The sequence below is a fragment of the Sorex araneus genome, chromosome 10 (genome assembly GCF_027595985.1).
Source record: "Sorex araneus isolate mSorAra2 chromosome 10, mSorAra2.pri, whole genome shotgun sequence".
Lineage (NCBI taxonomy): Eukaryota > Metazoa > Chordata > Mammalia > Eulipotyphla > Soricidae > Sorex > Sorex araneus.
In genome coordinates, this window is record NC_073311.1 from 67,442,351 (window position 1) to 67,459,526 (window position 17,176).

The 17,176-nt window shown below is 43.4% G+C and overlaps 1 protein-coding gene across 1 annotated transcript in view; it reads left to right on the plus strand.

The window, feature by feature from the left end:
* The window catches only part of C10H12orf40 (chromosome 10 C12orf40 homolog), a 65,850-nt gene that overhangs the window by 23,633 nt on the left and 25,041 nt on the right, over window positions 1–17,176 (plus strand). The window contains exon 2 of the mRNA XM_055118113.1: window positions 10,769–10,808. Within this exon, the coding sequence (XP_054974088.1) occupies window positions 10,769–10,808 (40 nt within the window). The remainder of the gene's footprint in view (window positions 1–10,768; window positions 10,809–17,176) is intronic.

Genomic DNA, 17,176 nt, shown 5'->3' on the forward strand with positions numbered 1-17,176 from the left:
ACACCCCCACCTGTCTCTATGGCAGATGGCAGACACTTTCTTTCTCTCTCTCTCTCTCTCTCTCTCAGGCATTATGATTTGCAATACAGATACTGACAGGTTATCATGTTTGTTCCTTTACCTACTTTCAGCAAATAGTTCTTATCCACAGTGGGCATTTCCAACTGTCTTTGCCATAATGGCCCCTTCTCTATCCCAACTGCCTTCTCCCCCTAGGACTTGAAGCGGGCTTCCAACCCTAGACCAATCCTTCTAGACCTTGTTTCTGCTGTCCTTGGGTATTATAAAGATTATTTAAAAAACCCTATCTATAATTAACTATTGATGATACCCTACCATCTTGTGAACTTAGTACTCAACTTAGTATTGATATGCTTTATGTATTGTTCAGTTAATAAATTTCACATTTGAGTTCTTTTTTTAGCTTGCTCTAGAACTTAAAATTAATTTTTTTCAAAGTAGTTTTATCCATGATTACTCTTGGTTTCCTGATAGAGTATTGCTATTAATCGTCCTCATACAGGGAGAATATGCCTTCTCTAATATAGCTAATATATCTTTTCTTTCAATCACATGTTTGTGCTTTGTCAATATTTAAGCCTAATCTAACAGATACCATACTGAAATTTGTTTAAAAATGCACATCATTCAACTATATATCAGATTCTCAGTATATATTTAATAATTTATTTTTAGATCATTTTTGCACACTTTTTTTTTTTTTGCTCTTTGGGTCACACCCAGCGATGCTCAGGGGTTACTCCTGGCTTTGCACTCAGGAGTTACCCCTGGCGGTGCTTGGGGGACCATATGGGATGCCGGGGATTGAACCCGGGTCAGCCGCGTGCAAGGCAAACGCCCTACCCGCTGTGCTATCGCTCCGGCCCCTTTAGATCATTTTTGAATGTATGATCTAAATATTTGGCAATACATAGTTCTTCTTTGATATGGAGCAGCCGTTCTCGCCATAACATGTGCCCCTTTGTTACTCGTTAGGTCCCTTTTTTCTAAGATTTATTGATGGAGTATGCTAATTTATCTTTTTTTTTTTTTTTTTTTGCTTTTTGTGTCACACCTGGTGATGCACAGGGGTTGCTCCTGGCTCTGCACTCAGGAATTACCCCTGGCGGTGCTCAGGGGACCATATGGGATGCTGGGATTTGAACCCGGGTCGGCCGCGTGCAAGGCAAACACCCTACCCGCTGTGCTATCTCTCCAGCCCCTATCTTTTTATTTTTTTTTTTTATCTTTTTTAAAAAAATTTTATTCTTTTATTGAATCACCATGGTAGTATGCTAATTTAAAGTTTGCTGTGCAAAGTATCGAATCTTATCTTTTTACCTCTGGGTATTTATTTGTTTGGTTTTGGTTTTGGGGTCCACCCCAACTTGTAAACTGTGAGAGCCTCATTCTGCTACTCAGCAGTGTCTCTTCTCCTGTTGCTACTAAGATCTGACTCCTTCATCTCAGCGGTTTTTCTGTGATATTTAAGGTATTAGATTTATGTCTTTCATGAAATTTGAAGCATCCTGCTATCTCACTCAATGTTATTTTGTCTCTCGGATTCTCAAGAAGCTGTTTTCTTAATTTCCTGTTGTTGAGTATGGGCATGCCAGGGATTCAGTTGTGTGATGCTTTTTCTCTGTTACTGAGCTACACACCTGGCCTTCATTTCTCTTTCTGATTGATAATTGTTGATTTCAGAAATTTTAGATTTTGTATGTTGATTTTTCATCCTGAAACTTCATTAAAATTGTTATTTGTTCCTTGACTTTGTGCCTTCCCCAGTGATGATGGGATGGGGTGGGGTGGGGGCAGGAGCACTAGTCTGAGTAGTTTTCAGAACACATACATGTGTCACTGGGTCAGATCTGAGCCTTGCTTGTGCCAGACTGAAAGCCTCGAGATGTCTTCCCAGACTCCGTTTAATAGTTTGAAGAGCTTTCCCCACCTCCCTCCCCAAACTGAGAGCCTGGGGCTCTTGGGAGTGCTGACACCAGTGTGGAAACTGCCCAGAACTCAAGTATGCTGGGAGTGGAACTCAGAGTCTGAGAATACTTTCCCTAACAGGATTCTTACAGGTAGGTCCAAGGGCGGGACCTTCTTGTTGGAGGCTTTCATCCTAAGCAATAAAGCCACCTGGCACCAGGACTTTCCTGCCTAGAAGCAATGCAGAGGGAATAACTGATGGGAATGCCCAGAATTGGGAGCCAAGGAAAATGGCCAGAGAAAGCCCCTCGGTGTTCCCACGTGTTCAGGAGGGTTGTCCACTTCTTGGTCTATCCCAACCCAGAGATCTCCAGGAAGGTATTGTTTTCCTGTCCTTCCCCCCTTTTTGTTGTTTGGGTTACACTCAGCCATGCTCAGGGTTTACTCTTGATTCTGTGCCGAAGGATCACTCCTGATGGTGCTCCTGGGACCATATGTGGTACCAGGGATTGAACCAGAGTCCACCACATACATGCTCGCACTGACACCTTTACTGCTGTTTCTCTGGAGCTCTCCCTCTCCTTCTCTAAGTAAAGAAATTTTATTAAAAGGAAAATAAGAAATGGTTAAATGTTTGAGAGAACGTAGGCTTATCTAGAGGGAGGAGAGAGAGTCCTATAAAATAATACAGAAAAAGAAAGGAATTAAACTCCCCAAGGTGAGGTGTTGACAAATCCAGATTGGAATGTCTCTCCTATCTTCCTTTTCTTAATAAAATGTGTCATTGTCTTGCCTTGGTTTTGTCTTGGAGAGATAAGGTCTAGGACACACAGCATACTCATATCCTGTGGTGACATATCTGGGGATAGTATCACATTTGTAGGTGGGGAGCAGACTCTTGGTTCTGTGCCGAGGGGGTCACTTCCAGCAATGTGTGGCGAGCTATTCAGTACGGGGAGATTAGACCTGAGCCTTCTGCTCGCACAGCATGTGCTCCAGTCCGCTGGACTCTCTCTGGTTAAGGACACAGTCTTACAAGACTTGGCCACTACTCCAGTGGCCAGTTATAAGTCTAGATCGCCTATCTTTGCCTCTGACAAACTGGCTCTATATTGGAGATTTTGGTGATGTCCATCTTGGGTTTGAAGAATTTGCTATAGCAATTCGCAAAACTCAAAGAAATGTGTTACATACTAGATCACTAGTTACTAATAAGAGAAAATAGTTTGTGAACACCCAGATAAAAGAATTGCACAGCACAGAGTAAGAGCTGCACAGGGAAAAGATGGGACTTCCTTATTCTCTCTGATGACTTCTGTTCCCAAGTGGCCATGTCCTCCCTAACCCAGAACCTGATCACGGGATTACTTCTCTCCATGACCAACCTCTAATTTTAGGTGTGTTCCAAAAGTGATGGCATTCACCTAACAAAAACCCTATTTAAATAATTAGGAAATGTCGATGGTTTTAAATATACAGTGTCAGGATTGAGGACAAATGCCAGATATGTATCTTCTATTATATATTGGAACATCACACAATTATCTTTCTGAAAGTATAGTACTGAACTTCCCTGCTGTTACTTTATCACTGTTCAGTCAGCCTTTTATGTTTGCTTTCTGTACTTAGGTGCTACTTTGGGTAAATACAGATATTTTTGCTTGTTGTATCACTGAATCACTGTCATCCCGTTGTTTGTTGATTTATTTGAGTGGGCACTAGTAACATCTCTATTACACTCAGCCCTGAGATTTTAGCAGCCTCCCTTACTCGTCTTTCCCAACGATTGGAGGCTCTTTCAGGGTCAGGGGAATAAGATCTATCATTACTGTTGTTGGCATGTTGCATATGCCATGGGTAGCTTGCCAGGCTCTGCTGTGTGGGCGGGATACTCTTGGTAGCTTGCCGGGCTATCCTGAGAGGTATGTATATATTTTGCTTGTTGTAGACTTGATAAATTACCTCTTCATTATAATGTAATATCCTCCTTTATCTTTTGTTACAGTCTTGGGTTTAGTCTTTTCATGTGGTAAAAGTGTGATGTGATTCCATTTTTGACTTCTCTTTCAACCTGAATGTCCTTATACATGTTGTGAGTTTTTCATAGGCAACATTTTTTTGAATTATTTTTAGTTAATTTTTTTTTTGCTTTTTTGGGTCACACCTGGCAATGCACAGGGGTCACTCCTGGGTCTGCACTCAGGAATTACCCCTGGCGGTGCTCAGGGGACCATATGGGATGCTGGGAATCGAACTTGGGTCAGCCGAGTGCAAGGCAAACGCCCTACCCGCTGTGCTATCTCTCCAGCCCCTTTTTAGCTAATTTTTAAAACTTACTTTCTAGTTTTGTTTTTCTGGTATTAACTTTCTTCTTCTCCTTGGCTTGATGATTTTCTGTAGTGGGTTACTTATTCGATTTCTTTCTCTTCCTCTTTTTTTGTATCTATTGCAGGCTTGTACTTCATGGTTACCATAAAACATCTTGTACATAAATGTATATTCAGGTTTGTTTGAATCTGATAATAACTTCAAATTCAGTACTAGAGCTCTCCATTTTGCCTTTTAAATCCTTTGCATAGCTTTCATTTTGAATCTATTATCCAAATATTGTTGTTACTTTTACTAATCTTTTAAACATTTTATCAGAGGTGCTGGTCATTTACATGCCACTATTACATCCAGAGATTTCTAACCTAAACTTACCTTGGCCTGCTGCTCCTTTTCAGAAAAGGATTTACTCAATGTCCCCTGGAAATCCGACTTTTGGAAGTGAACAGAGAGCACCCTCCCAGTGACACCCAGCGCACCCCTGTGGGCAGTGGCCCATCACACTTTGGGAAAGATTGCATTAGAAAGCTATAATTTTAACTATATCTTTATTTTTACCAATTAATTCTTCACTTATGTTTTCACCTACAAACTTTGGGAAAGATTGCATTAGAAAGCTATAATTTTAACTATATCTTTATTTTTACCAATTAATTCTTCACTTATGTATTTCTTTTAATCATTCTTAATTCTTAATCCCTTAAGAATTCAACTATATGTTTACTTTCACCAGTGAGTTTTTCACTTTTCTTACGTTTCTTATGTTACTAATTGTGTCCTTTATTTCAGTTTGAAGAGCTGTTTTAATGTTTCTGGGAAAGCTATTCTAGTGATGGTAAAGTTGTCCAAGTTTAGTTTGTCAGAAAACTATCATTCATATTTGAAAGATAACTTTGGTGGGTGGGTTTTTATTAGACTTTTTTTTCTTTCATCCCTTTGAATATACCTTATCACTCACTTCAGGTCTGTAAGTTTTTACTGAAAAGTGTGTTTAAATTTTATGTGGAGTCCCTTGTATGACATACGGTTTTATTGTCAGCTGGGGACCTTATACTAGGGATCAAACCCAGGTGGCTATGTGCAAGGCAAACGCCCTACCCATTGTTCTATCTATCTGATCCCTTTGGCTGATTTTAGGTTACCTATAGCACAGCGGGTAGGGCATTTGCCTTGCATTCGGCCGACCCAGGTTCGATTCCTCCATCCCTCTTGGAAAGCCCAGCAAGCTACCGAGACTATCTCGCGCACACGGCCGGACCTGGCAAGCTACCCGTGGTGTATTCGATATGCCAAAAACAGTAACAAGTCTTGGAAAACAAATTATCTAATGCTTCCTTTTCAGTAGGTCTGACTTTAGGGGAGAGACTCTCCAAACAATAATAGTGAGTTTTGTTGAAATATTGTATGCAATCAAAGTGAAAGTAAAGTGAAATTTATTAGTTACACAGGCAGGGGGGGCTAAGGGTGGGGGGACTAGGGGCGTGGGAGGGTTAGGGGTGTGGGGGGGGTGGGGTGGAGCTATACTGGGATTCTTGGTGGTGGAATATGAGCACTGGTGAAGGGATGGGTTTTTGAGCATTGTATAACTGAGATTTAAACCTGAAAACTTTGTAACTTTCCACATGGTGACTCAATAAAAAAAAAAACAAACAAAAAAAACCCAGTAACAAGTCTCAAAATGGAGACATTACTGGTGCCCACTCGAGCAAATCGATGAACAAGGGGACAGAATGACAATGCTACGACAGTGCTACAGTGCTACTTCTTTTTTTTAAATAAAAAACATTCTAAACATTTTTTTTTCTTTTTGAGTCACATCCAGCGATGCTCAGGGATTACTCCTGGCTCTACACTCAGGAATAACTCCTGGCTGTGCTTAAGGGACCACATGGGATGCCGGGGATCGATCCCGGGTTGGGCGCATGCAAGGCAAACGCCCTACCCGCTGTGCTGTCGCTCCAGCCCCAAAACATTCTAAACATTTTTGTTGGTTGTTTTTGTTTCACAGCCAGCAGTGTTTGGGGTCTAGTCCAGGCTTGGGCCTCCGGTTATAGTGCTAGGGATGAACCCAGGCCTGTGTTTTGCAGAGCATGTATTCCAGCCATGGAACCATGTCTGGAGGCCTAAATTTTACTAGTTTAATTATGCATATAGATGTTAGTTTCTGGGTTCCTCTGATATTGGTACTCGATGGGCATTTTGGACCTAAGGGCTATTTTTTTCAGTTTTTTTTTTTAACATTTCTGTGCCTTTGTGCTCTGCCCCTTTCTCTCCTCCTCAGGGATCCTGTGTTATATGGAGAGAGATGCTTGTGACTATCCCTTGCACACCTGAAGTTCTTTTGTTTTTCATTATTTTTGTCCTCTGGATGAATTGTACTACTCTTTTTTTGAGTTCATTGATTCTTCCAATTGATCTGGTCTATTGTTGAACTTTACTATTGATTTGTTTTAGTTTAAATATTGTATTGCTCAGCTCTGATTTCTGTTGGTACTTTTAAAATATTCTATTTTTATTAAAATTCTTGCTTTGTTCATGATTTTCTCTGCCAATCTTGATGAGTATCTATATGATTTCTTTTGAACTCTACATTGAAGTTATTTATATCTATTTCATTAAGATGTGTTTCCGGAAATATACCTTGTTCTTTTGCTTGGGAAATGTGCCTCTGTTTCTTATGTTTCTTGACTTTTTGTATAGGTTTCATTAGGTGAAACAACAACAAAAACAAATCGCTCGTCCCAGTTTTGACGGAACTGTTTTAAGTAGATGAACGGCGTTGATTAGAGCTAGGCCATAGATCAATGTTAGGGAGGGCAGCGTCCTTGCTTCAAAGCCTAAAGGTAGGGCAGTGGGCCCCAGTTTCCCCTTCCCTCAGAGGCCTAACCTTTACTCTTCTAGGCCTGTAGGTAAGGTGGAGAGTGCTTCAGGGAACCTGGGCACGAGGGAGCTCGGTGTTCTGGTGCACCCTAGAAGCCAGTGTGTTCGGATCTGACTTAACTAGCTACCAGGACAGGCTGAAGCCTTGCTGGAGACTAGAGCAGTGTGTAAGCTAGCATGTTAGGGACCCAGGTACTTCTTAGCTAGAAAAGTTTGAACTTTTTTTTTTCTTTTTGGGTCACACCCGGGGATACACAGGGGGTTACTCTTGGCTCTGCACTCAGGAATTACTCCTGGCAGTCCTCGGGGGACTATATGGGATGCTGGGAATCAAACCTGGTTGGCTATGTGCAAGGCAAATGCCCTACCTGCTTGTGCTATCGCTCCAGCCCCCAAGTTTGAATTCTTATGCACACCCATGCTTCCGTTGCTTTTGGGAGAATTTGGCTAGGTGCTTTATTCATATGCCATATTTTGTTCAAGTTTAGCTGTATATTTGGTGTGTCAGGAAAGTGGGGAGTCAGGCATTTGCTTCTTTTGCAGTCTTGGTCTATCCTTGGAGAAAAAGAACAATTCTACCTAACTTCCATATTTGTGAAGAATTCTGGCAGGTAAAACCCATGGCAGTGAGTTTTAAGCAGTAAACCCAAGATATGACCCAAGGGGAAGACCAAGACCGAGAGACTGTTATCAGAGACTGTTATCAGACCAACACCGAGAGACTGGTCCCCTGCTTTGGAGAAGCTGGAGTGAGGTTTGTGAGATTCTGAATGGCACCAGCATCTGCTCAGAGCAGGCTGACACCTCAGGAGAGGAGACCCCTCAGTAGCAGTGGAAGCTGCAAGAACAGAAAAGAAGACTACCATGGGTCCAGAGCTCTCCTCTGCCAAGTCTTCCTTATGCAGAGTACTCCAGCCTTTGCTATACGGAGACTCTTCATGTACATCCCCCACCCCCTTACCAGAAGTCATTCAGGCACTCTCTCCCTCTAGGAGAAGCCAAAGTGCTCTGTTGAATGCATTACCTTTTCTCTCTTCCCTAATTTCCTAAGTAAAACTATTTTACATCGCTACTTGTCTCATCCTGGAACCAGGGAACCTGGGCCAAAGGTCAGAACTGCTTTTCCTTTACTGGCAAAGGATAGTGAAGCCACAGGCTCCTGAACACTCAGGTGGTCTATAGCACTTCCCCTGTTGCATAGATCAGGTAGACCATAGGTGCAGTTTGATGTCTGCCCCTCTGATCCCTGATGGTCAGGTGCTTGTAGCTGACTTGACTATTAAGGGCACCTGGGGGCGTGGCACTCTCTACTGAGTCCACGCTTCACTCCCCACAGCGTCGCTCCATCAGTTTGCAGAGCAATTCAGGAGTGTGTATTAGACCTCACTGTCTCATGGAACTGAGGAAGTCAGCTTTGTTTCATCAGCCAAGTTCATTGGCATGACCCCTATAATGTGGACATGTGCACGTTTTGGCAGCCTAGCATATGCAGCCTCTGAGTTTGGAGTATTTTCCAGTTGACGGGCTTTGGGGTAGGCACAGCCATCTCCATCTGTAGAAGCTGGAGGGGGGGGGGATCCCATGTACTTGATTTATTTTATAGCACTAAACGTAGACGTGTGTGGGAAGACCCACATGGGATGTTCATGCAGTGACCCCGCCCAGATGCAATGCCTAACCTCGTTGCACCTTCCACATCTCCCTAGAGTGGAACCCAAGCCCGTTCTGTGCCACTTCCTGCTTGGCACCAGCCATGTGCTTACTTATAAAACCACCCTTTTCCTTGAGTAAATATGTGTTTCTGCCTGAAATTATCCCGCCCCCCCCTTTTTTTTTTGCTAATCACTGTCCTACCTTCTTTCTGACAGTGAAGACCCTGCATTGTCCTTTGTGCTTCTAGAAGGATGCAGCCTTGATGCATCTGGTCAGATTTCTGAGGTGATGTATTTGAACTCTAGCTAGGGAGTGGGAACATGTTCTGTTCAGACTTTTGACACCCTTGCCTTGTACTTTGAACTGAAACTTTAGTGATCAGTAAAATGGGAAACCCTAGAGCATTTATTGGAGATGAAGGAATTTGAGAGCTTTAGTGGGATGAAACGTAGGCACGGAGATTCCTGTATGGCTTCTCATTCTCTGGCACTCTTTCCTGGGGTCATCGGCGTCTCTGTGCACTCCTGCCTGAGTGGGCCATGCTTTTCAACCTGGGCTCTTTAATCTCGTCTTTACGGGGTTCTCTCTCCTCTCAAACAATTCCATAGCCAAACCATTTAGCTTCACTGTCTCCTGAAAATCTATCATATGACAAAAAGGTAAGACCTGGACCCCAGGAAGAGGGTCAGTTTTCCCTTTTCTTATGAAGGCATAATGAGAACCATGGCTCTTAGAAATTTGGGGTATTTCTGTAGTTGTCTGTTTATGTTATGTATCTGATGCTTATTTATTATAGGCAGTCTTTTTTGTTACTGGATTTTCTAAGGAAGTTTTGTAAAAAATTTATGTACAACAAGTACTTTTAAGAACATTATCAAGAACCAGAGGGTAGGGCGCTTGCCTTGTATGCGGCCAACCCAGGTTCTTTACCCTGAACTCCATATGGTACCCTGATTCCCGAATGCAGAGCCAGGACTAGCCTTGAGCACAGCCAGGTGTGCCCCCCTCATAAAGAATATTATTAGTTCTGTTTTCAGACGATAATATAATTATTGCTACATTTTAAGAATTTAACTCCAAGTCTTTAGCTCAGCTCAAGTGGCAATTTTATTTATTTATTTATTTATTTATTTATTTATTTATTAGTTTATTTTTAATTAGAGAGTCATCGTGAGGGTACAGTTACAGTTCCATACATCTTTGTGCTCATGTTTCCCCCATACAAAGTTCGATAACCCATCCCTTCACCAGTGCCCATTCTCCACCACCAGTAAACCCAACATCCCTCCCCCCCTCCCCAGTCTCGTCTCCCCCCACCCCACCCTGCCACTATGGCAGGGAATTCCCTTTTGTTCTCTCTCTCCGATTAGGTGTTGTGGTTTGCAATAAAGGTGTTGAGTGGCCATTGTGTTCAGTCTCTAGTCTGTATTCGGCCCCGCATCACCCTTTCCCCTCAAGTGGCAATTTTAAATGAAACAAGAACATTTCTTTCTGTTGTTTTTCTTTCTTCTTTTTTAAAAAAAAATTTTTGTTTTGAATCACAATGAGGTACAGTTACAAAACTTTAGTGATTGGGTTTCAGTCATAAAATGTTCGAACACGCATCCCTCCACCAGTGAATATTTCCCACTACTAATATATCCAGTGTCCCTCCTGCTACCCCCCCTAGCTACCTCTTTGGCAGGCACCCCCCCTTTCTATGTTTTTGAGCATTAAGATTTGCAACACAGATACTGAGACGCCGTCATGTGTGGCCCTTTGCCCACTTCCAGCACACATCTGCCACTCAGAGCAGCCCTTTGCAACCATTATTGTCATGGCAGTCTCTTCTCTGTCCCAGCTCCCTCTCCTCCAGCCCTTGAGGCAGGCTTCCAGCTGTGGGCCTCTTATCCTGGTCCTTGTTTACTGTCCTCGGGTGTTAGAAAAAGACCATTTCTTAGTTTAATCATTAATTTTTTTATTCTGCTTTTCTTTTTAGGACCAGGATTCTCATCAAACAGGAGAGGAGAAAACAGAAGGTAAAGAAAAAAAATAGCTGAGTGTGAGCCAACTTGGATTGTGCCCTTCTGAAGTCTTGTCTGAGGAGAGTACACTCCCGAGTGAGAATGGGGCCAGTTTCCCTTTTCTCTTGGTCCTTGTAATAGTTTGGTTAGTCACATTTCTCAGCCAGGAGCTTAGGATCATGGTTATTGTGTTGTTTCTGTACTTTCAAATACATTTCAAGTCTGATCATGACTCACTGGCTGTAGTGTTAGTGTCTTGTTCAAATCATCTCATTATCATCTGATCACCCTTGCTTCTTATACTGGGTCACAGTACCGTATGGGGATGTGCAGTTGAATGTGGTGGTTCTGAAGAATTGGGCAATGTAAAAGGTTTCTGAACACTCAGTGGCCAAAAATTCATTCAGAATCCACTGTGTAATGAATCCAGATACCTGTCGGCACTCCACCTTGATGCATTTCTTAAATGAAAGGAGGTCTTAAGGAAAAAAAGTGTAAGAAACATTGTCATGGCTGTGTGACACAGACCTCGTTAGTTACAGGTCTGTAACTTCCTCTCTCTCAGTTTTATTTTGTCACAAGGCAGAGCTCGGTACACACACACCTCATAGGGGAATGGCCTGTATCCCCTGGCAGCTCTTCCCTGGTCCTTCGAGACGTAGTAGGCTTTCTTGGATCGTTGTAAAGAGAGGTGAGATGGAGGCGATTCACAGGGCTGCACGAGTGAGTATTGCCGAACAGTGGCCTGTCCCGCCCAGCACGGCAGCACATGGAACCTACGGTGTGAACCTACGGTACGCAGACGAACATCAGAGACACGGGAGGGAAGCAGCTCGGACAGCACCGAGACAACCCCTGGAATACAACTCCTGGGCCCCCAGGAGACTCCCACACTGGAACAAAGGCCGTGCTGAGGGGATCCAAGATTGTCATCAATTGTCAAAGCTCCCTCTGTCACAACCCCAACATCCACAGACTTTGGATGGCAGTTTGGGAAAACTGTGTAAAAAGTACAACTCCGCAGGGACAAAATCATTCCTTTCCCTGTTTGGGGCCGGGGGTGGTTGCCCACATCTCTGCGTAGAAGGTATACTCCTGGCACATTCTCCTTCTGGGGATAGGCCAGCAGCTTTGCTTGCGATGTGTATTTGACTCTCTCCACTCTTGACAAGCCCATGTTCTCACTTTATCTCCTCTTATATTTCCCAGGTAAATTTGTTTCTCTCTGTCTTGGTTCCTTTCTGTGAGAGGAGGCACCAGAGCAGAGGAGAAGGAACTGGAGAGGCTCAGACTTTTCCTGGGAAGAGCAGCTCTTTGCTTCAGTTTGAATCCCAGAGCATCCCGAGCAACCGGCCGGCAGGGATGCATGCCCAGGCCATGTAGATCAAGGGGAACTCAGGGGCAGTTTGCCAACTGTCAGGCAGAGTTGGGGGAGATACGAGGTCTCTGTCAAAGCAGACTTTTACAGCTGACCCTCCTAGGCACGTCCTGGAGATGGATCAAGCAGGAGAGGTCAAGTCCCCCTCGAGGTTGTCACACTTCCTCCCCATTTCACAGAAGTCACCTGCAACAAGTCCATTCACAAGTTCCAGGGCAGAAGCCCATGCTTCAAGGTAGCCAGAGTGAGGGCAGAGCAAAGCGTGGTCGTATGGAAGCAGAGATTATCCAGGGGCTGAGTACGCACCTTTCTTGGTTCTGCCAGTGGCACTGGCTGGCTCTCTCCTGGCTCCTCCTGCTGCACTGTTCTTCCACACGCTGCCCAGTGCTTTAGTTGGCTTGGCTTTTTCTCACTGGGTCTGTTTACTTTTCAAGTATTTCTCAGCTACATGTGTGCTCAGTGATTCTCATTTTTACCTAATGCTGTCTTCTGAAAAGTTCTTAATTTTAGTGTAATTGATCATTTTATATATTTTGTCTTGACTCTTTTAATCGCCATATAGCAGTTGGCATGGCATTTTAAAAGCACAAGTTTATTATCTTCATGTTTAAAAGTTTCCTTTGCCCCATTTATAATAAAGTCTAGCCTATGAGATCTTGAACAGTCTGCTCAACTTGCTTCTCACACCTCCCTACCACTCACTGTTGGTCGTTGTATTCCAGCCACATCTGTTTCCTTTAAGCTTCATTCTGCGCTTTATCTGGACTTGGGATTATTCATTTGGGCCTCAGGTAAAAGTATCTTCTCCGTTCTCTTAATAATTTTCCTGTGCTTTTATTTATTCTGTTCTCCTTTCCACTAAAATATATTCATGAGAAAAGGGATATATTTGCACCTTTAATTTTATTCATTTTGTATATCTTATGCCTAGAATTACATCTAGTAGTGACTTAGCACTTAGTAAAAGACAAACTAGATGTATTCTGTTCCAAGATTTGTTTTAACTATTTTTGGAGCGATAGCACAGCGGTTGGGCTTTCGCCTTTCATGCGGCTAACCTGTGTTCGATTCCTCCGCTCCTCTCAGAGAGCCCGGCAAGCTACTGAGAGTATGGAGCCCGCACAGCAGAGCTTGGCAAGCTACCTGTGCGTATTGGACATGCCAAAAACAGTAACAATAAGTCTCTCAATGAGAGACGTTACTGGTGCCCGCTCTAACAAATCGATGAGCAACAGGATTTTTAGATCATTTTTTAAAAGTATATATACTCTTGGGGCTGGAGTGATAGCACAGCGGGTAGGGCGTTTGCCTTGCACGCGGCCGACCCGGGTTCGAATCCCAGCACCCCATATGGTCCCCTGAGCACCGCCAGGGGTGATTCCTGAGTGCATGAGCCAGGAGTGACCCCTGTGCATCACCGGGTGTGACCCAAAAAGCAAAAAAAAAAAAAAAAAAAAAAGTATATATACTCTTGGCTCTGCATTCAGAAATCACTCCAGGTGGTGCTTGGGGGGAATATATGGGAGATACTAGGTATTGAACCCAGGTCAGCCATATGCAAGGCAAGGGCCTTAGCTATTGTGCTATCACTCTGACCCGAAGCAGTTCTTTGGGGGAAAAAAAGAGGGGAGGCATTACCTTCCCTAACCTCAAACTGTACTACAAAGCAGTAATAATTAAAACAGCATGGTATTGGAACAAAGACAAATCCACACACCAAAGAATAGGGTTGAATATCCTTACACACACCCTCAAATATATGATCATCTATCTAACCTTTGATTAGGGAGCAAGAAATATAAAATAGAGCAAGGACAGCCTCTTTAACAAATGGTGCTGGCAAAACCGGACAGCTACATGCAAAAAAATAGGCTCAGACCTCTACCTAACACCATGCACAAAAGTCAGATCAAAATGGATTAAGGAACTCAACATCAGATCAGAATCCATAATATTGAAGAAAATGTTGGTGAAACCCTCCACAATATTGAAGTAAAGGCATCTTCAAAGATGAAATGCCACTGACCAAGCAAGTGGAAGCAGAGATTAAAAAATGGGAAAACATTAAACGAAGAAGCTTCTGCACCTCAAAGGAAACAGTGACCAGGGTACATAGACAGCCTCTGGAATGGGAAAGGATATTCACCCAAAGCCCTTCTGATAAGGGGTTAATACCAAACGTATCCAAGGCACTGGTTGAACTCTACAAGAAAAAAACATCCAATTTATCAGAAAATGGGGCGATGAAATGAGCAGAAACTTTCTCAAAGAAGAAATTCGAATGGCCAAAAAGCACATGAAAAAAATCCTCTTCAGGGCTGGAGCAATAGCACAGCGGTTAGGGTGTTTGCCTTGTACACGGCCGACCCAGGTTTGATTCCCAGCATCCCATATGGTCCTCTGAGCACTGCCAGGAATAATTCCTGAATGCAAATCCAGGAGTAATCCCTGTGCATTGTTGGTGTGATCCAAAAAGCAAAAAAAAAAAATGCTCTTCATCACTAATCAGAGAGATGCAGATCAAAACAACAATAGCTATCATCTCATACCACAGAGATTGGCACACATCTAAAAGAACAAAGGGCAACCGGTGTTGGCGTAGATGTGGGGAGAAAGGGACTCTCCTTCATTGTTGGTGGGAATGCTGACTAGTATAGTCTTTTTGAAAAACAATCTGAACGTTTCTCAAAAAACTAGAAATTGAGCTCCCATTTGACCCAGCGATACCACTTCTGGGAATATAACCTGGGGGCCCAAAAACACAGCAGAAACACCATCTGCACTCCTATGTTCATTGCAGCACTATTCACCATAGCCATAATCTGGAAACAGCCTGAGTGCCCAAGAACAGACAAATGGACAAAGAAATTATGGCACATCTATACAATGGAATACTATGCAGCTGTCAGGAAAAATGAAGTCATGAGATTTGCTTATAAATGGATGGACTTGGAGAGTATCATGCTGAGTGAAATGAGTCAGAAGGAAAGGGACAGGTATAGAATGACTGCATTCATTTATGTGGGGTGATGGGAAGGAACCTGGGGACACTGGTGTTGGTAAATGTGCACTGGTGGAGGGATGGATGTTGGAACACTGTGTGACTGAGATCCAATCATGAACAGCTTTGTAATGGTCTATATCAGTGATTCAATAAAAGTTAACATAATATATATGTGTATATATATGTATATATAATAGAGACGTGTAAAGAAAGCCCTTTCCCCAAAACGTGGGACCCTGGTCACATCACTTTCCAATTGTACTCTTCTTTCTCCCTATATCTCTCTTCTCAAAGTGCTTTTTGTGTCCTGTCATTTCAAACCTTCATTTCAGGTGAATAGAAGCAATCACATAAGACTTACCTCAGGCGTCTCTCACCAGTTCCTTGAACCCTGTACGAGTGGTTTTCTCCTGTCTAAGGAAGATCTGTCTGTGATATAGATGCTGTCTGCTGCTTTCTCAGGAATCTCACTGCATCCATTCCTTCCTATTCTCCTGTTGGAATCCAGGGAAAATCACGTATCCCTCTGGGTTCTTTTGGATAAGTGGTCAAAATGACATTGAATACTTTAGCAAAGGGAAAACCAGTTTAGTAATGAACTACAAGGATTGAGGTGGCTGACACCTCTGAAGTAAAATGGGGAAGACCAGGGGTATATATCCGGAGCGAAGTGGGGACTGCATGACGTGAGAGGGTAGCTTCATCTTCCCTCTGTAAGGAGATGAGTTTCTCAGCACAGGGGCATATGTTCATGAGAAACTCAGACCTGGGTGATGACCCCTAACCGCATTCTTCTACATGAGGGAATGTAGGTACAGGAAGGGACGGGGTGGGGGCAGGAGAGCTCTTCTCTGTCTCTGGAGTCCCCATCTGCTTTCCTGTGCCAGATCCTCGATTGACCTTCATTTCCACATGAAGTGACCCTTCGTGGAAGAACCACGTTGTGTTCACTGTGGAAATGCCTCCTTGACCCTGCATAGGTGTCTTCAGCCTCTTCCAGCCCCTGGGTTTCTTATTGTGAGTCTGAGATGTTTGTTTTCTCCTGTTGGAGGTCACCTCACCCTCTTGGTTCTTCTGCCCCTTCATCTCCTGTCACTGGACTATAGGGAAGGGGGTCTTCTCATGTGAACTCGAAACAAGCATGGCCATACTTTCTGAGACCCCTCTGTGCATGGCTCTTCCAAAGCGCTCTCTGCAAGTGTCTTTTGATTGAGAATTGAAAGAAAGCTTGAGTCACCCTCTCAGGCAAACCAGTTCCCAACCTTTGCTCTATGTGGGAGCACGCTTCATCTAGACGGTCAGAGGCTCTGCTCATCTCTTTGAGTTCTCCCAATTTTGTAAAGTCTGTAAAATTTGTCATTTTATTTTGATTTTGGGATCACTTGACTATTACCAGGGCTTTTTCCTGACTTGGGGGTCACTCCTCGTGGTGCTCCAGGGACCATATGCGGTACCAGGGATTGAACTCAAATCCATGGCAATTGCCTTGCCTGCTGTACAAACTCTCTGCCCCAGGAGTGTTTATTATTAGTACCATTCTGAAACACTCAGGTGAAAGAGTCGTAACAGCTTTGAAGATGATGCTTACTCTTGCATTTCACTGTTTTGCCACCTTGGGTTTTTTTCACTTTATTTATTTATTTATTTATTTATTTTTTGCTTTTTGGGTCACACCTGGCGATGCACAGGGTTTACTCCTGGCTCTGCACTCAGGAATAACCCCTGGCGGTGCTCAGGGGACCATATGGGATGCTGGGAATCGAACCCGGGTCAGCCGCGTGCAAGGCAAACGCCCTACCCACTGTGCTATCGCTCCAGCCCCGGTTTTTTTCACTTTTGATATCTCACAGTTAATAGTCATGCCGATGGCAGTCCATTACAAGTTATTTAATAGAGCAGAACATGTTTTCACACATAGTTTCTCAATAAACTTTGTAGCACCTGGTGCTCAAAGGGTTTGAGCACATGCGTTGACCTCAACCTCAGCATCCTTTGGCCCTC